Consider the following 22,786-nt stretch of genomic DNA (forward strand, 5'->3'; position numbering starts at 1 on the left):
GAGCACAGATCCCTGCTTAGTGATTAATCTATACATATTATAAGGAAATATATATATTAGAGATGCTCAGTCAAGTATATCACCCCTTTGTCTCTAATTTTCACCTCTTCTGCTCCTCAGATGTTAGAGAAGCTTAAAAGTAGATGAAAGGTTTGTTACGATCGGATTCATCATTACATTTCCACTCCTTAATAAAGGTGAAAGTTCTAGCACTTTTCTGCTCAACTTTTTAAAAGCAGAAAACTTGCTTAATGCAAGAGGTAAAACGTCACTTCTCGGACGTGCGTGAGCGGACCTCTCGGGGATTCATTCGAAATGACTGACTTCTTAGGCGCAACTTACTTGGGAACGCGCTAAGGACAACTACCTGCCAGGCTCGACACCGGCCGGGGGGCTGTGGGCGGCGGTCGGTCCGGCTGCTGCCTTCCCGCCCCGTTACGAGGCCGCGGTTACCTCAGAGAGGGGCCGCCGACCCTCGCGCGCCTCCCGCCGGCGGGCGCCCTGAGGGAGTGACGCCGCCCGCCCGCTCAGCCTGCTGCCGCCGCGCAGCAGGGAGCTTTCCGCTTTCCGCCTCCCGCCCGCTCCCGCCCGGCGGGCTCTTCACTCCTCTCCCGCCCCGGCAGCGACCTCGCGGGGCGGCGGCGGCGATAGCGCCGGGGCCGGACCGGGCGGTGGCGGCCTTGGCCCCGCCCCTCCGCCCCGCCCCATCCCCGCCCCCGCCCCGCGGGTTTGGCCCTCTCGGGCCACCGTCGCGACCGGTAACGGCGTTTCCGCGCCCTTGGTGCCTTCCGCGGGGCCGGGCTGCCCGGGCGGCGGAGGCGGCGGCGGCCTCCCGCGCCTCTTCCGCGGCGGCTCGTGAAGGCCCGGGGCGCCGACCGGCGATGTCGGAGGCGAGTGGAAGCGGTGATGTCTCCTCCTCGCGAAGCGCGGGCGCGGAGCGCGGCCGCCTCTCGCTGCCGTCCACCTCGGGCGACGGCGCCGTGCCTCAGCACAATCAGCAACGGCTGTCGAGCCGCCCGCGCCCGCCGGCCTCCGGGGAGGAGGGAGAGGAGGAGCCGGAGGCGGCGGGCCAGCAGCCCAGGCGGCCGGAGAGCGCCGAGGGCGCCGGCGATGAGCGCAGCAGGAGGATGATCCGGAACCAGTACCGGGAGCTCATCTACAGCGTGCAGCGTAAGCCCGGGGTGCGGCTCCCGCCGGAGCGGTCCAGCCCGCGGTGGGGGCCGCCGGCCTGTGCCCGGCCCCGGGGCGGGCGCGGCTTTCCTCCGGCGGGGATGCCTCTTTGTGCCGGGGAAATGGGGGCTGCGAGTGGGTGCCGAGGCAGTCGTTTAGGTGGCAGGCTGGTAGCCTGGCGAGCTAGTTGTTTGAGGAACTCTTAAAGCTTCCGTGGAAGCTCCGAGTTCCTTGGACTGCTGCAATTTTGGGCCTGTAGTTAGGTCGAAATTTGTCTCCCTGGAAGCATTTGCATGCCCGAGGATAGCAAGATTGTGAGGGATTTACCTGCACGTGACGTGTGTGACTGCACTGATGCAGGGAAGCTATCAGCTTTAGACTCGGAGATGTACTGAAAGCCTTCAATTTTGCGTTCATGGTGTTTGAGCTTTAATTTGAAACTGCAGGTACCAGTATTTGCTTGTACCAGAAAGTTATTCTCAGGCTTTCCAGAAAGTGCTATGGGATTTTTAGCGTCTCTGTAGATAGGTGTGTCAGTACTTCTCCCGTGTATGTTTGGAGTGTGCTGTTTTTCTCATGAAAGCATGACAATGGTTGTTTGAGTAAGCACTGCCAAATTTGACAACATGGGGTGTTGTTTTTCTGCATACTTGCTAAATTTGTAGGGTTGTTTTACAAGAGAATACAATGCAGTTTATGGATGATCGAGTCCGTGTAAACAACAGTGATATGTCAGTGCATTAAGTATGGTGTATGTCTTTAAAAGCAGTGCTGTGAGTAGCTGTTCAGAGTGGAACACCTGAAAGCCTTGTTAAATCGTTTGTATACTGTTACATATAAGTAACTGTATTTGACATGGTGATCTTCGGAAGTCACCAAGCATGCATTTTTGGGGGTTTGTTTGTTTCTTTCATGAAAATCCTTAATAACTTACAGGTAGGATGAATAACATACAGAAAACTGTGGTATCTGGTAGCTGCTTTGACACAGATACAGATATTTTACTGGAACCAAGAAGAATCTGGGATCTGCTAACATAAATTCAACCATATAAATCTTATTCCATTGAAGTAAATTGAAACTTTCTACTTCAAACTGAGTTAATGCATAAGCATTAATAAAAATGGAGCCTACATAATCTTGCAATTAATGTACTGTAACTATGTTCTGTATTTTTGTGTGTATGATGGGCCAGTTTTGATTAAGGTGTAAGTATGTATTTCTCGATGCTTCTATATTTAAGTAACTTAGGATTTCATTTGTGTCCCTTCCCCCCAGAAAATCGTGAGGATATGCTGAGTTCAAAAAGCAACAGACTGACAGAAGCTTTGGAAGAAGCCAATAAACTGTTTAGTGGAGGTAAAACAAATTCTGTGGTCCTTATCAGAGGTGTTTGCTTGACAGCTGGCCAGGTGTGAGGTGATGATGCCTTATAAACAAAAACGGGCAAGAGAATGAAGTTGAGGTCCAAGTGCTTTATCAGAATTATTGAAGTATAACTTGAAATAGGTATGTTTAGTTGAAGAGGAATTGTTTGAGTGAGTTGATATGGGAAAATAAATATCATTACTTTAGTGTTTGTTTGTATTTAGAAATACTCCTTCCTTTATCTTGACTCTGTGGAACAATATATATAAGTAGTACATATAAAAGATACTGGTGTAGAGGGGTTCATTTCACTTGGAGGGATGGAAAACGTGTCAATGAAAAATGCATTTTATTCTTTAAGGTAATGTGTTATTTTTCTGTGCTTGCATTTGTCAGTGTCATCCTCTCCTTTTCTCTCTTTTTTTTAAAATGCAAATATTATTATAAGGATTATGTAACTGTGTTAGAGGTCATTGCAATAAAATGATTTACAAAGCTCTATACCCAGGATGGTCTGCTAAGTTTTATTATTATATTTTTGACAATTTCATATTACTAACATGAAGTCTTTTCTCTAACAGTTTCATGTGCCCGAGAGGCTGCGCTGGATGCCCAATTTCTTGTCTTAGCATCAAATCTAGGAAAGGAGAAAGCCAATGAGTTGCACTCTGAGATGACAGCATTTGATTCACTAGCATTTGCAGAAGACTTGGTGAGTTCCAGACTCTGAATTTGCCAACAATTTTGCTAGAGGTTTGCCCTATTTGTTACAGAATCACAAAATAAAAGCCTCAGATTGTCAGGCAGTACATGACAGTTCTGATGGAATTTAACACTCTTCCTATGAATTGCTTTGATTGACTTTCTGGTTAGTGTTGTTAATTGTTTTAAACTACGTATTAAGTATTTCCAATATGCATAGGGGAAAATCTAACTTAAAATGCAGACATCCCACCCATTGTTGCATTGCTGCTACTTTATCACAGTTCAGTCAGTTTGTGCTCTTAGGGTAGTCTTGTGCACTTTTTTTATACCCATTGTTTTGTAGTTTCCCAGTAGCTAAGTAGTTTCTTTATACTGTCCACTGCTTTATATGTTTTTGGATGGAGTTCTCAAGGCCCTGTGTCACTGACAAGAAATGGGACTTTGGATTACTTGCATGCTTTTAGACTTGACATGTTTGTCTCTTTGTACTGTGACTGGGTAGAAGACTCAGTTCAGAATAGCTTTGAAGCAGACTCCCCCCCCGCCCCCCCCCCCCCCCGAAAATTTTCTCTTATGTTACAGCAGATTAGTAAGGAGTCTGAGTCTTTTTGGTCAAGTCTAGAGCTGTGCAGTATAAAAAACCATCAAATTCAGTTGTTTTATTTAAGTTTTCCCTGGGGAAGTCTGGATTGGTGGATGCAGGGTTGGGCCAAATGAGTTGTTTTATGGTATTTGAGGAGCTAGGCTTCCTGGAAGTGTGTGGTGTTCAGACACTGTGAGACCTCTTAGCTTTGTAGTGCAATTTAAGTAATGCTTTGCTACTTCATACATCATTGAAATTCTATTGGAATATAGGCAGTTTTATTTACCTATAGCTCCTTTTTTCATTGCTTGCTGAACACAAGTCTGTATGTGAGTGTTTTTCTGTTTTCACAGTATCTTCAGGGAAGTCAAGGTTCTTATGCAGTGATATTAAATATTAATCTAGCAGGACAAACACCATAATACAGTATTTCACCATTAATGTATCTACTGATCTTTCTCTAAGTGAATTTTCATTGCAGCTTTTTTCTTTTGTAGCTAACCTTCATGGGTATAAATCGCATAGAAGTAGAAGAAAATGATAGTGATTCTGAGGGCATTTCAGGTGGCTATTTACCTAGTAATGCCTGGCATAAACTGGGAGAAGAAACAGAAATGTACTTCAGAAGAGCACCTTCTTTTCACTATATGTAAGTTTATTTAAGGAAATAGTATGTACTGCAGCACAAGCTAATGGCCTTGATTGATTCTTATCTTTAATGCCCTGAGCTTGCATAGAGTTTAATCTGGCGTCACAGAGTGTCAACAAGAACTTCTATACGGTCTCTCTTCTTATGGTACAGTGAACTCCTTGTCTCCAAAATATTTCACAGTATTTCTCTCTTCGATTTTGATTTGGCTTGGCTACAAAATAATATCACTTGTATCTGTTAGAGATAGCAAGGTATTCTTGATTTACCTGTTTCAGACCAAAACCAGTAGAAGTTATCTTCTTTCCTTTCAAAGCTGACTCTTCCCTCATCTTTCTCTCCCGGTAGAAGCTGCAGCCAGAATCTTGAATAGAGAAACCTTTTTTTTTTTTTTTTTTCTTCTTTTTTCTTTTTCCTTTCCTAGACAGTTATGGAAGGTCAGTCCGTCAGGGTCTATATCTTTTACCTGATGATCGTATTATCATGAAGAGACCAAGAGTTCTTCTTGTACGTCTGTGTTAATGGGTTGTCTTTTAGAATCTTGCTTTCTGGCTCTGCCTTCAGAAGAAATCACCCGATTACTGGGAAATGGCCTTATGTAGAATTAGCGTCATCTCTCTTTATGCGTAGACAATCCATTTAGTAGGAGCCTTTTTAGCTGCTGTCAAATGATCCTTAGTCACCTGGCTTATAGACAACGCTCCAATTTAAATCTCGCATAAAGTCAGCCTACAATAGCAGGATCTAGTTCAATGAAATTATCTACAGTAGAGCTGATAGAATATTATTCAGTTGTCTATGCTTTTACACTTGTTCCACCCCCCAAGAAGTATCACTGTAATTGTAAGAAAGTTGCTGAATATAATAATTTGATCATACATTATCTGATATTTAATGTTGGATAGCTGATTGAGATATTTCAAACATGTTTGCACTTTCAGGCTGTAAGCTCTAAACGATAAGTATATTTTCCAGTCATTTTTATGATCTTAAGACAAAACTGACTGCAAGAAAGACTTTTTTTTCTCACTAGTTGCGTTTTGACATCTTAAGTAATGATGGGCTTCTTTTGATGGAGGATGTGTGAATATTCGTGAAATGTTAATTTTAAATAATAAAGTGTAGTTCTCAGTTTAGGAAAAGAACTACTTCTTTCTGACTCCATCTATTCTTATCTGAGGCCTGAGTTGTTTTTTTTTTTCATGGTCAGTCCGTGACTTCTGAAATTGAGCAGTCGCAACTCACCCAAGATAGGGAAAAATATGTGCTGCAGAATTTTTGGGTACCTGCTGAACTGACTTGAATTGAGTCTCGATTCACACTCTCTCCTTTAGGCATCTAACTTGGTGGAGATTCAAGGCAATCAAAGTTAGGAGCCTAAGTCCCTTATATAGTCAATGGAGAGAGGTAAGCACTTCAAGAAAGTGCCTAAATCTAGCACGTATATTACACTCACATTGTTTAATGAGAAACTTTGGATCTCTTCTTAGTGTACTAAATGTTCTATCGATTGACTATATTTTAAAAATTTGTGGCTTTTTTTTTTTTGAAAGAAAAAGCTTACTGCAAATCTGAACTTATAGAAACTAAACAATAGATGAGAGGTAAATATTGTATGGAGAGAGTTTTCAGGCAGAAAAGTTTGTCATAAATTCAAATGGAAATATTGGAGGATATGAACCATATACTCTGTTTCATTTCTTAACTAGCTTTAAGAAAAGTAGATTTAAAGTTTTCAATTTAAAAAAAAAAAGTTGGAATAATTGCATCAAATTTTATACATCTGTTGATAATTCTGGTATGAGGCTGCCCACATATATTGGGAGCAACTTTTGGGGATGGTTCTTTACAGAAATATCTGAATGTGATGAGGCTTTATTTTTAGATATCAGTCATTACTTTGCAGTTTTGTCAGGAGATCAACTGCTCAGTATATCGATTTCTTAGCATACATTGTAAAACTTATTTCCATATATATGTTCTTTTTATTTCGGTTAGGTTGGGATCTTTCAAGTCTGATCCTCCTGTACCAAGGCAACGGATTGAGAGGCAGAAAAAGACTACAGGAGGAGAAGAAAAACGGGCAATGCCTGCTCAGGTTTGCGAAGTGTTCTCTTTATTAATGATTTGTTATGGCATAGTTATTACAAGTGACTTAAATCTTTCTGTTCATGTTGTTCTGGGTTTTGTAGTTACAAACCGTGTAGTACGAAAGGATTCAGACTTTATTCGTTATTAGGCTTCTTGATTTGTTTTGTGTGGATTGCGGTATTTCACTGAGTGGAAGGAAATAGTATTTACAGACTGATTTCAAGTTCAGAAATAGGATTTACAGACTGAATTTTCAAGTTCAAATTAGCTTATTTGCTCTGATGCTCATTGCTTTGAAAGGAAACAAAAAGGAAACTTCTTTACATTAGCATGTCTTCAACTTTTATTTAAAAAGCGTAACAGTGTGTGGTGTTTGCACAGAAATGTGGTTAACAGCAAACTAATTAGCTCACTTCACCACTATTTTCCCAGCTTTCTGTTTCCCTGTTCTTTCTGTCTTGCTCTGGCAGAACGGCAAAAGTCTGAGAATACTTACGGAGAGGCTTACATTTGAAACTTTGAAAAAATAAACCATGTTGTTATGGGCAACCTCTGGCTGATAATGCCGGTACATAGAGGCAAAATGTTGAGTATGTCTTTTTAAATATAGCCTACTTCATAATAATCCAAATAGTGATAGAAGTTATTCTGATACAGTTTGTACTGGGAAGAAGAGGAGCTGGAGGGTTTGAGAGAGTTGCTTCCAGAAGTGAGTGACTGCTCTTTGTGGTTTGCTTAGGTAAACACTGATGATCAGCATACATGTTACATCTGTGTTAGATACACAGTTATGTGTGAAAGTTTCTGTAGCTTGCTTTATTGCAGGGTGGTCAAAGGGTAAGTTGTTAGCTAACAGGAACAGCAAACAGGTTACTGAAGACTGTACTTGAGAAGTGAATTTGGTACTCTGTTGATTACAGTACTTGAAGGATGATTTGGAGTACCCTGCTTTACAGATAATGAACAAATCTGTAAAATCACAATAATCATGTCCTTTGACCATGCCAAACTTCATGCCATGATGTTTCTTACACGTAAACTTAGGTGGCTTTTCTGAAAAAAAGTTAAAGATCTTAATGAACTGCCCTTCTACGCTTATCAATAAACTTCTTCAGTAAGCTCACAGACTATGTACCACTAGAGGTAACCCGTTCCACTGAACTATTGGAAAGCAAGCATAGACCTGTAAATAGGCTCTAAACATACAAACTGTGGCCTTTCAGTTTGATATTATAAGATGGGAATTAATTCCTAAAGCACTTTGTAAGTTGTCTCGTGTTTGCGTAAGTGTGCCTGTAACTGCATGTGTGGCGTAGAGAAAAAAAATCTATCTTTTATGTTATGTGTTCATAAAAGGCCCTTTTCATATTCGTGTTTTACAACAGTGGTTATTTGAGGTGAAACTATGTTTCTTTTTTCCAGTTAAAAAAAATGGAGGAGTCTCATCAGGAAGCTACAGAAAAAGAAGTAGAGAGGATCTTGGGATTATTGCAAACTCATTTTAAAAATGATCGTAAGTATGATTCAATTAAGCTTTTAAAGCTTTAATTTGATGAAATGAATACTCTTAATCTTCTACAGTTAAGAGTGGTTAAACTATAGAAACAAAATTAGGTGGAGTTTGCAAGTAGAAATCTTTATGTTGAAGGATATATACTATGTATTTTTTATGAACACTGATCAGTTGTTGTTTGATTGCAATGTAAATTTAAATCCTACTCTCTCCCTCTTGTTAGGGCATGCCATTTTTTAGAAGGCAATCAAATAGTCACTGCGTATGTATATGCATCTGGCAAAAGACAGAAGAAAATAATATTCTCTAGAAGCCGTTTCTTTCTGCAGGCAACTGGGAATTCAGCATTGTAACTAAATTGACATAAACATTCAGTTAGCTTTTAAAAGGAGCACTGACTTTCTTAAGTTTGTGTTTACATATATTAGCTCTGTGTATACCACCTGTTTGGTGGGGTTTTTTTAACAAACCCATTTTTGCATCTCTAGCTGATACACCTATTTCCTTCTTTGATCTTGTGATTGATCCAAACTCTTTTGCCCGCACTGTGGAAAACATCTTTCACGTGTCCTTCATCATAAGGGTAAGGCATGACACGTTCTTGACATCTTATTTTAGATACTAGAAATATTGATTTGTTGTTTTTATGGCTTCAATATTGACAGATTAGGATTTAAATATTAGGAATCCTAATTTGTTTTCTACAAACAGTCTATGGTATTTTGGTAACTGAAAAAAAAGGAAAAGAGTTGACAGACTATTTTTTTCGTTAGATTTTTCTACTACAGTCAATTTACCAATAAAACGAGTGAAATTTTTGCTGTCAATACACTTTACAAAAAGGGATTCTAGCTCACATTATTTTAGATTATAGAAGAGTAGTCATGGAGTATAGAACGGTTATTGAGGTTGTAGGAAAGTATGTCAGTGCAGTGTTTTATGTTCTTTTCAGATTTGCACTTCAAACTATATTTAGTTTGTCTAATAAATAAAATTAATTTGGGAAAAGAGAAAAACTTACAAATATATTTTGACTAACTTCAGGTTTATAGTGAAGAGTGATGTGATTATTAGGTGTTAAGTATATTTAATGAATAGTAATGATTTTTAATAAAATAATTTTTTTCTAATCCAACAGTTACCAACTGTCCTATATCAGCTGCATTCTTTATGAATAAGTGCTATATTTAAATGATTTTTCTTATTTGGTATGCCAATTAAGATTCTTTATCAATATATCTACCTGTTTATGATTATGTAATATATTAAGTAAAAATATGAAATATCAGTGCATTATCCTAATTAGCTCTAATTTCTGAAACTTTAAATCCTACTGTCTTTTAGGATGGTTTTGCAAGATTAAAGCTGGATGATGACAAATTGCCAATAATAGGTAAAATCTAGCTTTAAAAGACTATAACTGTTTTTTGTTACAACATTGAAAAGTAGCTACATCTTATGTGTTCACAAAGTTTTAGGTATATGTTTAGCTGCAAGAGTAGAGATTTGGGGATACGCAGTGAATGTAATTGAAGGCATGCAGAGATTTATGAGAGGAACTGAAAGGACTGAGTCTCTTTAAATATCAAAATATGGAAAATGGCCATTTGCTGATCTATACAAATTAATTCTATTAATAGAAATAAAAGATTATTACCTTTTCTTTTAAGTGATATTTACACTAATAAGTATATGAACATTGTTACGCTTTGCTGAGAAAAGATATTTTTGTGTGCAAGAAGTCTCCTTTGTCTATCTGAGTTGGGAAGTGCTGCAACTTCAAAACAGTTGAAAAGGAAATGCCATCCTATGTACGAGGTCTTTGGCTTTCATTCCCCCAGGATATCAATGGGATTAAGACTTAGGTGGGATTTCATAAAGGATTAAATACTTGGGTCCTTCTGGGACTCTGAGAAATGTTAGTTTCTAAATTTTTAGGAGGTAAGACTAAAGAAATTTCTGAAGTAGTATATGGTACAGGCTATCGATAAGAGACTAACTTTGTGGAGCATGTATAATTGATTTGGGTTTTGTGAAGCTTTTGTGTTCCTGGAGGAATCTGACTTTACAAGTGTAAAGACTATGAAAATACTATATTTTGAACAGAACCTTCAAAAGACAACGAGGGAAAGGAGGATGACCATAGTGCTGGAGCACGGAACCAGGTTGTCATCTCTCTGAACCATCAAGAATGGAAGGTATAATAGATAGCACTTGATACTTTTGATTATTTTTTTTTTCTTAAGTGTAAGAATGCATCCGAGAGCTGTGCTGTTATGTACTCTGATGAGGAGAGGTGTTCCTGTATATATTATCACTACATTTAATTTTATGGATTCCAGAACACTCACAAATCTAATGAACGCTTTTAACTGCAAGAAAACTGAGAATTGGGATAGTAATTTCATTGTTGATCCTTGAAGCCCGGTCAGTTTAAGTGCTTTTAAGTTGTGCAGTGACTTGCCTTTACTGTTTTATATGAGGACTGCATAAATTATGGAGTCTGTTTCTTCCCTTATATATCATACTTGCTTCTAGAGGGGAAGTTCTCCATACGATTTCCTCGCTGTTTCCTGTTTGTAATAAATCTTAGACAAAAAGTAGTTTTTAGCACATACAACTCTTCTGCTTTGTCTCTCACTCAGAATGTGCAGAAGAAACTTAGTAATTTGACATAGTGCTTTAGTATGAGAAACTTATTACTTACCTGTTGGTAACTGCAATTAAATTGAAATAGTTCAGCTCTTGTAACTTACTTACTCTTTGTCATCTCTAACCAGGAGATTGTAGAAACATATGAAATAACAGAACCCATGATTAGCCCTCCTTGTCACAGAAATGAAGATGAAATGGAGATAGCTTAATTCTTCAAGTAAGTTCTTTTAATAAATCAAACTAAATAAGGATACAGTGCATGAGTTCCTTATGCATGTGGAAGAACTGCAGGGCAACTACCTGTGACTTATAAATGTAGAAAAACTGTAAGCAAGGTAACTGTATAATGTCTGGAACATTTCTATATTCTTGATCTCTTCATGGAGCAAAATGTAATCTAGTCTTCTACGCAGTAACTAATTGAAAAAAAACTTTATTTTTACATTTGACGGTCAGTTAAGGGATGTACTTGAGTTAATTTTTGGAACTTTATACTCGTACTTGGAATGCAGTGCTGTGAAGAATCGTAGCTTAGTTTTTGTATTTTTTTTTTTTTTTTATAACCTACTGACAGCTGATGTTGTCCTAAAGAAGGACTTAGGGAAGCAGGAGACAGCCTGGTTCCCTCTAAAATCCTTTAAATGATAGGATTGAATTCTTTTATTGTCACAGTTGTTTGGTAAGTTCCAAATCTTAATGCATATTGTCTTACTGTCTTCTCTTATTTTCCTTCCCCCTAGGTGCCTTAAAGAAAATATTTTAAAATGTTTCCTTCAGAAAAGATTTTATATGTATATATTGTAAAATTAAATTTATTTTTATTGGAACATCTCGACACTATATACGCTGTCTTGTTTATACCTGTCCCAGGGTTATTACCATATACTTTCTATTTATTATGGCTTTGTTTACTTATATAAAGTTTACTGACACTTAAAAGCTTTCATAAAAAGGAAATGCTATCCCCCTTCTTTCATCCCTTGTCTCTCCCCAGTAGTAGCCTGCAAGTGGAATTTACATGGTTATCCATCTCTGCTGTGGTAATCTTGTTATCTAGATGATCTTGGGTGCTGCAGGAGAAATTGATACTGTCTTTCTGTTCTTACTCTTCTGGAAATCAAGGTTTGAGTTTGCAAATTTGGTCTCAATTACAGATAAAAATTCCTCCTTCCTTTTTTCCTAAGTCCATCACATGTATTTGGGTTTGTAACTTGGGTGGGACAGCTATATTAGGCCATGACATTATTTTCTTCAAAATAAATACAGTCTAGCTCCATCTCCAGAAAATGCTCTTCGGAGGACCACCGTCTCTGGAGTTTTTAGGACTTCTTCTTTATCTGTAGGCAGGGTTTCTGATGGAGCAGCTGAGGTAGTAAGTACCAAGTGATCTGCTGTCCTGCTACTAGCACCACTGTTAGAGCATGTTTCTGGGGGCTGATAAAATGTGGTCAGGCTGTGAGGGTACGCGAAAACGTAGTTTGATCATCTTTGGTCATCTACAACAAAACTGAGAACTAAGTTTTCGTGCAAATCCAGCAAACGGGGGGGGGAGGCCTGGCCGGGGCACGGCCTGCACCTCTGAAGGCGGCAACCTCCGCCGCTTCGTCCCGGCGGGGCCGCGGCCGGGCGGGGCGCTGCCGGGCAGGGACACTGCGGCGAGCGGGGCCGCCGAGCGCCATGCCTACCGCCGTGGTGGAGTACAAGGGCTGGAAGGAGGGCTACCGCTGCGGCTACTGCTCCTCGGAGCGGGGGAAGGTCTCCGCCGGTAAGCGGGAGGAGGTGGGACGGGACGGGGCTGCCCGGGCGACTGTGGCGGGAACCGCGCCCGGGGGCGGGGGAGCGCGGCCGCCCTCACTAAAGATGGGGGCGCTTGCCGGGGCAACCGCCCCAGGTGCCCGCGGTAAACATGGCGGAGCCGCCGTTTCCTGTGGGCGCTGCCCGTGGCCGGCCCGTAGCAAAGATGGCGGCGGCGGCGGCTGTTTCCGGGCGTCCCGGGGTGCCGTGTGGGGCGGCGGGCAGGGTGCTGTCCTGAGTCGGGCGGCGGGGCAGGGCGAGTGGGTCCCTCGGGGGAGATGGCGGCGGCCGGCAGCTCTCCGAGCATCGTCGAGTACTTCGGCGGAGAGGATGGCTACCGTTGCGGCTACTGCAAGAACGAGACCGGCAACCTCTCCCATGGTGCGGCCCGGGGGCAGGGCGGGCTGTGAGGGGAGCCGTGAGCGGGCCGGGCCGCGCCGGTGCTGCCGGAGAAGGGGGCGGCCGGAGGCTACGGGGTTGCTCCTGGCTGGTGCCGGCGGGGCCGAGAGAGGCCTGCGAGCGGCGGGTAAAGGCGGCGGTTTGGCAGCAGCCTCTGCCCTTCCCGCGGCTGTCCTGCCGGCAGCGGGCAGCTGCCCTTCCCTCCGCAAAGCGCCCGAAGCCGCTTGCTCTGGGCTTGGGGGGGCGCGCAGCGCCGGCTTCCCGAGGCAGCCTGCGAAGCGAGACGGGGTCGGTGTGGGGCCGGGGCCGCCGGAGGCCATGGGCTCACCGGGAAACCTCGCCTCGTGGTCTGGTTTTATAGGAGTACTTCGCCAGTCGAAGGGCAAACCATCAAGAATAACGGGAAAGCTTTGTAAAGGATGAAAAGTTTTAATGATTACTATCATAATATACGCACCCTAATTAAGGATGTAGTTAGGATCTCACCCTAAGTGTTCTCTCAGTACGGCTTTACTTCTCAGGTGCAAGTGCCCTGTCTGACCCTCCAGCGACAGTCCGGCTTAACCCGTAGATAAGAGCCTGTGTGCCTGGCAAGGCTCGATGGCTCTAAAGCTGTGGCTGGACAAGTTTCGCTTAGGCCAGTTTGAGGGGAAGCAGACTGTATTCTTTTCCCTGGTGAAGAGGTGGCCGTCCCTGAGCTCTGCTCAGCTCGGTAGCTGCCTGGGCAGTTGCTCTCCGAGGTGTCCCTGGGAATGGTCTGTGTCAGCTTCAGCGGCTCTCTGAAGATTTCTTCTGGCCCAGTGTTTCTGACTGATTTTAACAAAATTAAGGAGCAATTTTATGTGATTTTGTTGGTGTATCTCTGGGAAAGATAGCAGGTGGAGAGGTAAACTTTTAACTTGTACAGTCAGAGCAATATAGCTGATTGCATCCCAGGATTTATGTTGGTTTCGGTTTTTTTTTACACTTCATGTCGGTGTTGAAATCAGTAACTTATGACATCTATGAATACGCCAAATCGTTGAAAGATATCTATTCGAAAGTCACCATTAGCCACTCAGATTTACGGTAACATTTCTGTAGAACTTGTTGTATTTTAAAGCATAACTGTGGTCAGTCAAGTGTGTTACTGTATTCTTTATTTCAGGTATGTGGGCGCATTCAATGACAGTTCAAGATTACCAGGATCTCATAGACAGAGGATGGCGAAGGTAAATTTAAAAAGAAAATACAAAGCTGTGTTGTCAGTTTAGATACAATTTAGAATCCAGATTTAAAATTTAGGTCTGTGAAAACAGTTAACTGGTTTCCATAAGTAATTGAAATAGAACTATTTGTCCAATGCTCTGCGACTTTTTGTAGCATGATGCTGTCAAACACGAAAATATTCAGTTATTTTAGAAGGATAGTATTTTAGTATAGCAGCAAAAGGTTAAGAACTTGCTTCTTGACTTTTGTTACTCATGTAATATTTTGATATTATTTTAATAAAAGAGGTTGGTCTTCCATTTTTTTTGTAGTCTAAGTAACAAAAAATCAATATATATTTATTATTATTTTTAGAAGTGGAAAATATGTCTACAAACCTATCATGAATCAAACGTGTTGTCCTCAATACACAATAAGGTAAGAAGCTCAAAATATACTACTGTAAGTGATTTGACCACTTCAAAGATGTTCAACCGTTTGTGTTTACTGCTTTAAATACATAATACTTGAAAAGTTTATCAACTTTCAATGATACTTTGAATACTAAATATATGCTGTTGGGTTTGTGGATAGGCACATCAGCAGCTTTGTGATATTTTCCTGTAAGCAATTTGCTAAGCGTGTACCCTTGCCTTTTGCTTCTGGTTTGCAATCCAAAGCAAGAGTCCTATGATTGCTCTCTTGCTTACTGGTTGCAGGTGACCCAGTATGTCTGTATCTCACAAACACTGCTTTAGTAGCCCAAATAAGAGAGGCTGTCAGTTGAATAGTTATGAATAATTCTAGATACACTTTTCCTGCATTAGTAGTTAGTATCAATGCTGTATCTATAGGATGGATAAGTGAAAAATTCTAGTGTATTAGCCTCCTAGGAAAGCTTTTTTACGCAGTGCTTGAGGACACCTTGACATATTTTAGTGGTTCTAGTGATATACACGCAAAACATGCCATAAAGAATGATATTATGCAGTACAAGGCAACAAGTTTATTAACTCAAAAATGTTGATAAAATATTTGACCACTTACTATAGGGAAACTTAAGAAATAATTAGAAAATACATATACAGTGTAATTTTTTAAAGTGGTTCCTTAACATTTTTTTCTGAAAGAATCTTTCACAAACGAAATGGTCATAATTTTTTCTTTTTAAGGTGCCAGGCTTTGCGTTTTCAGACCTCCAAATCTCACAAGAAAGTTTTGAAGAAAATGTTGAAATTTATTTCCAAAGGAGATGTTTCAAAAGTAGTGAGTGAAGGTAAGAAATTGTTAGTGTTTGAAAACCAATACTGATGTTTGAAAGGAGGATCAAGTACCTGCTTGAGTGATTGAATGGCTAATATGCTTTGATTTTTGTATGTAGACCCCTTTATAAAGGTCTGGCTAGGTTGTGTCTTTACGGTGTGTTTTGAATCAAGAGCCCAGAGACCAAATTATGCAGCTGACTTGCTCTATTGAAGAATAGTTTCTTTACTTTTTGCATAGACCAGCTTATTTTCTTTTTCATCTCTGGGCATGTGCTTACTTTCTAGCTGGGTGCCATAGAGAATTAGACCCTGTTTTTACTTCTGTCGTAAAAGGGATAATGTGGAGAGGACTAAGCAGGACAGTGGGTGGCAGAGAAAAGGAAGAGCAAGCAGGGAAAGGAGGGTTTTTCTTCCAGGTGATTGAACAATCACACTCCATTTATCCAAAATCAAAACCAGCTGTTCTCAGTTGTGGTGGAACTTGTTGTGTTGGTTCTGAATCATTATTATTTGTCTCTCTTTTTTTTTTGTGTGTGTTAGTGTTAGGGTTCTTGGATTTTTTTGTTGTTGTTTGTTTGAAGTTATGGCATGAGCTTAGTTGACTGCCCCATTTTAGTGGAGAAAACAAAACGGTTCTCGTGAGTGAGTTGGTGCTGGTAATTCAGGGTCATAAAGGAAGCTTTCTGTTTTCAGACTATTGCAGTCACTTTGTTGGAAAACAGTTGTAAAATTGGAAATGAGTTAATATTAATGTTAATTGTGCAAAGTGTGAGCTGAGGTTATACAGAGAGAAATTCACTTATGCAGTTTTTAATTATTTACAGAAGAGCCTATGGATTCCCACATAGAGGATGTGGCTGCATGCGATTTTGCATACAAAAGTGAATCTCATGTCAGTCAGTCCGAACTGACTCCCTTGAGTGTGGATCACGCAGAAAGGGTGGAGTATGAAGATAAGGACACAGGAGAAACAAAAGAAGAAGTGAATGTGCAGACGGTGGAATCGGCTTCTCTTCAGATATGTGCAGATAAAGACACACCAGTCCCTGGAGAACCATCCCATTCGGCTAAAATTGTTCATGCACCACCTAAGCCAGGTAGTCAAATTTCCGGTAGTAATTGGAATATACTATCATGATTTCGCATGTTGTTGAAGTCCTTCTTTTTATCTTGCCTAGTAAATCAATATTTTTTTCTTTTTATTCCCTATACTCTTCCCAGTTTATGGAACTATAGTGTATAAGTTGAGAGGTGCTGTGTGTTACATGTTTTCTTAGTTTTTCCTGAAAGTTGCATTGATTTTCATTATATTCAGTTTTTTGAGTTTAGTTACTGAGAATACGTATCTACAGCTGATAGTTTTCTGTAGGCTATTTAGATTGCAGTCAGATAGGTCAAGGTGATTCAATCTCATCAGACATTGGGACCGGTTTCCAGTTCGGGATGCTTTTGTGTGCAGAATAAGATGTACATCCAGCTTTCCCTTTCTTCTGTAGGATGTGGTGACTCAGGCTTTGTGTACCTTGAGGTATGGTTCATAGAATCATAGAATATCTCAAGTTGAAAGGGACCCAATAAGGATCATCGAGTCCAGCTCCCTGAGTTGGACTCTCTGGTTGTGCAAGACTAAGAGCTGGATACAGCTCTGGCTGGTGCTGTAGGAGTGCTAGTTACTGAGTTAGGTTAAGGCTTAACCTTGTCTCTTGTGCAGCAGTCGGAAACTAGTTTAAGACCCAAGAAAAACACCCTACGTATTGTTTTTACATTTCTTCATTTCTGCAGGTCATCTTGTTGTAGTACAAATTGTATTGTTTACACCCTGTGAATGCACCCCTGTGAGTAACTTGTTTAAGGCTGTGTTTCTTATGCTTTCTTAGACTATTTGCCACAGACCTAGCTGGCATTGGAAATGCATTCAGTATATTACTGTGTTTTTTATTTTGTAGGCTTAAAGGAGATTATATAGCTTTCTGCTGATTTAAAAAAAAAACCACAAAAAAACCCCCCGAGAAAACGTACAGAGACTTCTGGTCCTCTATAAAGAATTTTTCTAGGTGAGCTTTTTCATCTGTTTGGGAGCTTTCCTTGTTTTATGTTTCGGCTGACTTTAGATTCAAAAAGCAGTGTCACTAGAGGATGTGAAATTATGTAGTAATTTCTCCTTTTTGTCTTGCTGTGACCTTAATATTACATTTCTGTAAGAAAGTGCAGTAAGTATGTACAAGAAGTGAGGCAATCTCCCTCACTTTACTTCTGATGCATTTACACAATGCTACAGCTCTCGTGCCAAAAACTGAAGGTAAATGCTTATTAATTTCTACAGTTTTTTGTGAAAGTACATGGAATATTGGTGGCATTTTAAATATAATAGTATTAATAATTTTTAGTATAATACTAATTTTAATAGTATGGTCACTTCTTTCCAATACGGAAGTTATCCCTCAGTCAAGCTTTTGTATCATAATTGTAAAGATTTCCGAAATGCTGCCTTTGGGCTGAATTCGAACATGAAATCTTTACCCTAAAAAAGGATAATCTCATTGTCAGTCATCTGACTGTAATCTTTTTTGTGTGATAGCTGTTATGGTATCCCTTGCTGTGGCATGAGAGCCTGGATTCTACATCTGCTTGCAGTGGTGTTAAGCTTTTCACGTAGCTTGTTGTGACAGGGAAGACTGTATGTCACGGCTGGTGAGTGATCCTCTGTGTGGTGTGATCATACCTGTTGCACATGCAGAGGAGTCCTTGAGGGTCCCTGAGGAAAAAAAAGTAGTGCTGGAAACTACTGCTACTAGGGCATGCCCACAGAGAAGCTACAGCTTCTCTTTTGTGCTGGCTGTGTTCTTGTGGGACGTGGGTGATTTCTGGAAGGAAGATGGTTAAGGGGTGGATGGATTATTGCCAGAATAATTCATTTGACCAACAGCTTGCACTGGCAAAGAAGGCAGAATTGCTGACAGGCTCTTTGTGGCCCAGAGGTTGCAAATGAGGCAGCCTTGTCTTAAAGATCATGTTTCCAGTTTTGCATAGCCTTTACAATGGCCTATTCAGAAAAATAAAGGGTATTTTCTGAATTGCAGTTAGTTACGTGGTCAGTAATGTTAGTTAAAATCCTAGTGGCGACTGGATGCTTTAGAGTTTCTGCATATGTTGGGACATCATACTAATTCCTAATTTCACTCACCTATTACATGTTATGCCAGTATTTATGAGAATGTCAAAGTACCTTTTCCTTCACAAAGATTTTTGTCTCCTTCTATAGGGTGGCTAATTTCAAGTAAAATAATGTTGTTTTTTCCTTAACGAACAGTCATTCCAGTCAGATCAAGTTTTCACCAGCTTAACAGGCAATTTTGCATCTAAACAAAAAGGAAAGTTTTCAGAAATGCTTGATCAGAAAACCAATAGTGCTGCATAGAAGCAGTACTGTTACACATTCCTGGAAAACTATTTCAGAATTTTTAAGACTGTATTTTATATTTTGATTTTATAAAATGCAGTCAAAACTTTTATAGCCCTGATATAGTTTATAGTTTATATAACTTTTATTTGTTGTGCAAATTTTCAAAACCCTCTTGTTCTTAAAATAATTGATGACAATCTTTGGGTTATGTAAACTTCATTTTGGAAGCAAACTAAGTAGATATTGACAGCAGATGGCAGTCTTGGGTAAATTATTAGTGTAAACCTGCCATTGTTTTGAAAAAGCGAGGTATGGTCTTCAGTTATGTTAAGAATAACATTGGGTAAAACTTGAAACACTGGAAATGCAGATAAAGAAAGCCTGAAACGTTGTTTGTACTCTATTTCAGAAAATGGGGATTTACTTTTATAGAGGAGAAATATGCATTAGTGTGCTTCTTTCTTCCTGGAGGTTTTAAATGAAATATAAAAGTGAATAATACATGCATCAGAAGGCTTATTTAATTTGTCCTTAATTCTTTTTTTAAGGGTAGGTGGTGTCACAGGTCAAATTCAGTTTAAAATTTTCCAGATAGAAAATTGTTTAGTTTTTATCTTGGAAAATGTAGACTTATTCCGTAATAAGATTGTTTAATTGCATTTTATTCCTTTATAAACAAAACAGGTCATTGTCCTATAGGAGTAATGGGCTGTTTCTGCACAGTTTCAGATAGAAAAGAAGGTTTGCTTATGTCTGTATGCACATTCATTGTTTCAAGAAGTTTTTCTTGCTAACTTACAGCTTATAGAAGATACGAGACATGAAACAGATCCCGATACAGATGAAGTACTCATTCTTCGAATGTATCATGAGTATTTTAAATAAACTCTTGCTCTGACTTGTTTGCCCTTGGACAGGTCACATAGTATGTGTAATTTCCTCATAATATTTGTCCTTTTCTGGTGAATAATTTTAGCTTTATGGATGAAACAAATACTCAAAAACCTTAGCTGAGAGGTAAGAACACTCAATCAGACATCCTACAATTGCACTAGCAGATTTTATGAAGACTGCCAAGGTGGTATTAGCTCCTTTTCTAAGTCCCTGAGATGCTCACAACATTTCAGTTGTCATGGAGTCTATGTGGAGAAACCAGACTGGGACTTTTCTGGGCGAGCCACGAAGAGCTCGCTGCTAACTTGCCCCAGGGGTGCACTTGTAAACTCTGTAAATTCTGTATGGTACACACATTAAAAAGAATAGTTTACAGCCTTACTGATACTTAAAAGTTTATCCCAATGTAAAGTATTTTACCAATTTCTATGATGTATCTATTGGTAAAGAAAGATGCAGGCGGTGACTCTGAGGGCTGCAATTCTTTGCAGGTGAAGTGACTCCAAACACATCAGTGAGCTTTTAAAATACCAGTGCTCTCACCATTTCCAGTTTGCAGAAGGATACCACTGTTCTCATTGTCCATGGGAAGGTTTGACATGGGTAGAGGACAAGAAAGATGTCAGTTTTGGCTAATAAGTTATTGGTGAGGAGGAGGAAAGAAAGCTCAATTTCCGTGTAATTTCCAGGCCTTCAAGAGAGTAAAGTGGGATTAGCCGTAGTTAAGTCTGGGTTTGGATTCTTCTTTATTACTTATAAATACTAACAGAGTTGGAAATGTGTCTTCTTCCTAATGCTTCAAATGAAAGCACCTCACCGTTCAGGGTACTTTCCCATTTGAAAAGGTAAGTCTTTCAAAAGTTGCCAGTGTGTCTTTTGCAAACACATGGATTTCAGGAGAAAGCCAATGGCGTAAAAGACTTCTTCAGCAGTTTGTCATAATATTTGTTACAGTTTTGATTCTGTGCAAGGTATATGACTGTATTTCCCTATATGGGAGTAGTTTTTTCCACTCCTCCTCTCTTTTCGAAATTTTTAATATTATGGCTCTTTTTCGGCCTCCAACTCATCTACCACTGCCCTAAAAAGTAATTAAAAAATGCAGAATTAGAGTTACTTTGTATTACATTAGCTGGCTGCTGATGCAATTTTGAGTGCAATTTTTCCTCTGCATGGAACTTGCAACAGCAGCTGCTAAGCTGAGCAGGTATTCCTTGAAAATAGATTATTTCTTCCACCACTGTTTCCAGCAGTGCAGCAGGTTCATACAGCTCTTAGACAGCTTCTGGAGTGAGGTATGGTGTTCAGTTACTTGCGTGCACTACATGGAATAGCCAACAATGATGTACAAATTTTAGGCAGAACTGAGAGTGTTAGGAAAATGTTTCTCGCATTTTGTAATTTTTACAAATTTGAATTTATGGATTTACAATCAGTATTAAAAACATACTGTCTAGGGAAATTGCTACTTGTTTGTTTGGTAACCATCCTTTCAGTGCATGTAGTGGGTAGCATGAGGACCAGCTGTCTTTTTTTTTTTTTTTTTTTTAATTGAAGAAAATTCTGTATTAATTTTTCTGGTACTGGCATTCTCATATCTTGACTTTTTATCTTACACTAGTGTCCTAAGTATAAAATCAATCTGGCCCCTTTGTTGAGGAATTTGGACCACTTGAATTTTTATCTGTGCATGTCTTTGGATTTGTGTTGCTTTGAAACTGAGTTCTTGTAGCACTACGTACTGTTTTCCATGCTGATCCATTTGGTTTCTAGGTTTGACTTCTTTTTTTAAGTAAATAACACTTCACAAATAGAACATGGTTCTATGGTTGGTTGATCTATTAAAGGTAAATTGATAAAAGTGAATCAATTAGTAAAAACAGACAATCTGAATATAATTTTGAGCAAAGATGTAAGCCTATGTGGCCTTTTACTCTTCTTTTACGTGATATTTGTAGCATTGCCACTAATTGTACTGGCATTGGCAGCGTTTCTATATACTGCATAAGGATTCCAGGTGACAAAAAATAATGCTTTTTTGTGTGTGTGTCTTCTACAGGAGTCTGTTCTGTAGCCACTTGGGTTTTTAATGGGGTAGAACAATTCTCTGTGAATTTGGCTGCGAGGTTTTGTGATTGTGGGTTTTTTCCTTTCAGTATTTCAAGCTGATCCTGTAGCTGTTTGGATGTAGTACACCATCATACCATACATTAAACAGGAGCTTTTCTTTGTTTCCGAGAGGGAGATGTGGCAAAATGATTTAAGGACAGACTTAGCAGGAGGTCTTTCCATTTTAGTTTTTAAATCTATCGTTGGCTCTGGGGTGGAATTGTGGTCAAGGTGTTTCCATAGTAAAGTGCTGCATTAAACACCTGTAGAAGAACCACCATTGCAACTTAGCTTGGCATCGGGCATTCTTGGTAGTTGTAAACACGAAAGACCATGTTATGTTCAGACCACAGTCTGCAATTAATGGTGATTTTAACCATTTCTTTTCAGTGATTATGTAAGAACTACTTGTTTGTTGCAAAATGTGGTGTTTAATTCTTTGCCTGTGCCCTTGTAGGGAAAGGGGCTGATCTGAGCAAGCCACCGTGTCGAAAAGCAAAGGACATACGGAAAGAAAGGAAACTGCAGAAACTCCTTCAGAACCAGATGCGTGCGTTTGAAGGCTCTCAACTTCAAGCAGGAGATCAGGTTTTCCTCTTGCAAAACTCTAAGTCTAAAACAAACCAACCTAAAACCATTGAAGACTTCGTTTTTGTCTCTTTGCCTGATGATGCACGACACAAATTAGAGGTAATGTCTCGTTCACTGTTCTTGGAGGCAAACTGAAGAAAAGTCTAGTTAAAGAATTTTTTAAATGCTTATGTGTTTAGTATCTGTGACTTTAGGGAATGGTTATAGTTTAAATCTTGAAATATATGTGGTATTCCATGATACATATATATATGGTGCAGCTGAGCTCTGTGTAACCACAAGAGGGTACTCTTGCGCTTGCAGTCAGTCGTAGCAGAGACCAGTAGTTACCAAAATAACTTGCAAATTGATTTCATACAGTGACTTCAAAATGAAAGACTTTGAATTAACTGAGTGTTGAATGATGAGA

General features: G+C 39.9%; 2 protein-coding genes across 6 annotated transcripts in view; both read left to right on the forward strand.

Annotated features, from left to right (window-relative positions):
* Positions 1-867: 867 nt before the first annotated feature.
* Positions 868-11,561, forward strand: NSMCE4A (NSE4 homolog A, SMC5-SMC6 complex component). Its single transcript, XM_050899176.1, has 11 exons — positions 868-1,170; positions 2,449-2,529; positions 3,120-3,250; positions 4,324-4,475; positions 6,474-6,573; positions 7,989-8,079; positions 8,568-8,662; positions 9,424-9,472; positions 10,186-10,277; positions 10,860-10,951; positions 11,475-11,561. The coding sequence occupies exons 1-10, from the start codon at positions 882-884 to the stop codon at positions 10,941-10,943; spliced, it is 1,164 nt and encodes a 387-aa protein (XP_050755133.1). The 5' UTR covers positions 868-881; the 3' UTR covers positions 10,944-10,951; positions 11,475-11,561.
* An 865-nt stretch (positions 11,562-12,426) lies between these two features.
* ATE1 (arginyltransferase 1) overlaps positions 12,427-22,786 on the forward strand; it is an 85,698-nt gene continuing 75,338 nt past the window's right edge. For 3 of the 5 annotated variants that reach the window (XM_050899001.1, XM_050899002.1, XM_050899004.1), the window contains exons 1-6: positions 12,807-12,909; positions 14,075-14,138; positions 14,491-14,553; positions 15,288-15,391; positions 16,205-16,477; positions 22,244-22,476. In XM_050899001.1, coding sequence (XP_050754958.1) covers positions 12,807-12,909; positions 14,075-14,138; positions 14,491-14,553; positions 15,288-15,391; positions 16,205-16,477; positions 22,244-22,476 — 840 coding nt within the window. Of the gene's footprint in view, positions 12,500-12,806; positions 12,910-14,074; positions 14,139-14,490; positions 14,554-15,287; positions 15,392-16,204; positions 16,478-22,243; positions 22,477-22,786 lie in introns of those variants that run through there. The other 2 variants (XM_050899005.1, XM_050899003.1) reach the window with 2 other exon arrangements.

This window comes from Gymnogyps californianus, chromosome 6, assembly GCF_018139145.2.
Source record: "Gymnogyps californianus isolate 813 chromosome 6, ASM1813914v2, whole genome shotgun sequence".
NCBI lineage: Eukaryota > Metazoa > Chordata > Aves > Accipitriformes > Cathartidae > Gymnogyps > Gymnogyps californianus.

Coding starts and splice junctions, on each gene's coding strand:
- NSMCE4A (XM_050899176.1), top strand. CDS start 882: ATGTCGGAGGCGAGTGGAAGCGGTGATGTCTCCTCCTCGCGAAGCGCG. Junction 3,251..4,323: donor TAGCATTTGCAGAAGACTTG/GTGAGTTCCAGA, acceptor TTTCTTTTGTAG/CTAACCTTCATGGGTATAAA. Junction 10,278..10,859: donor TGAACCATCAAGAATGGAAG/GTATAATAGATA, acceptor ATCTCTAACCAG/GAGATTGTAGAAACATATGA.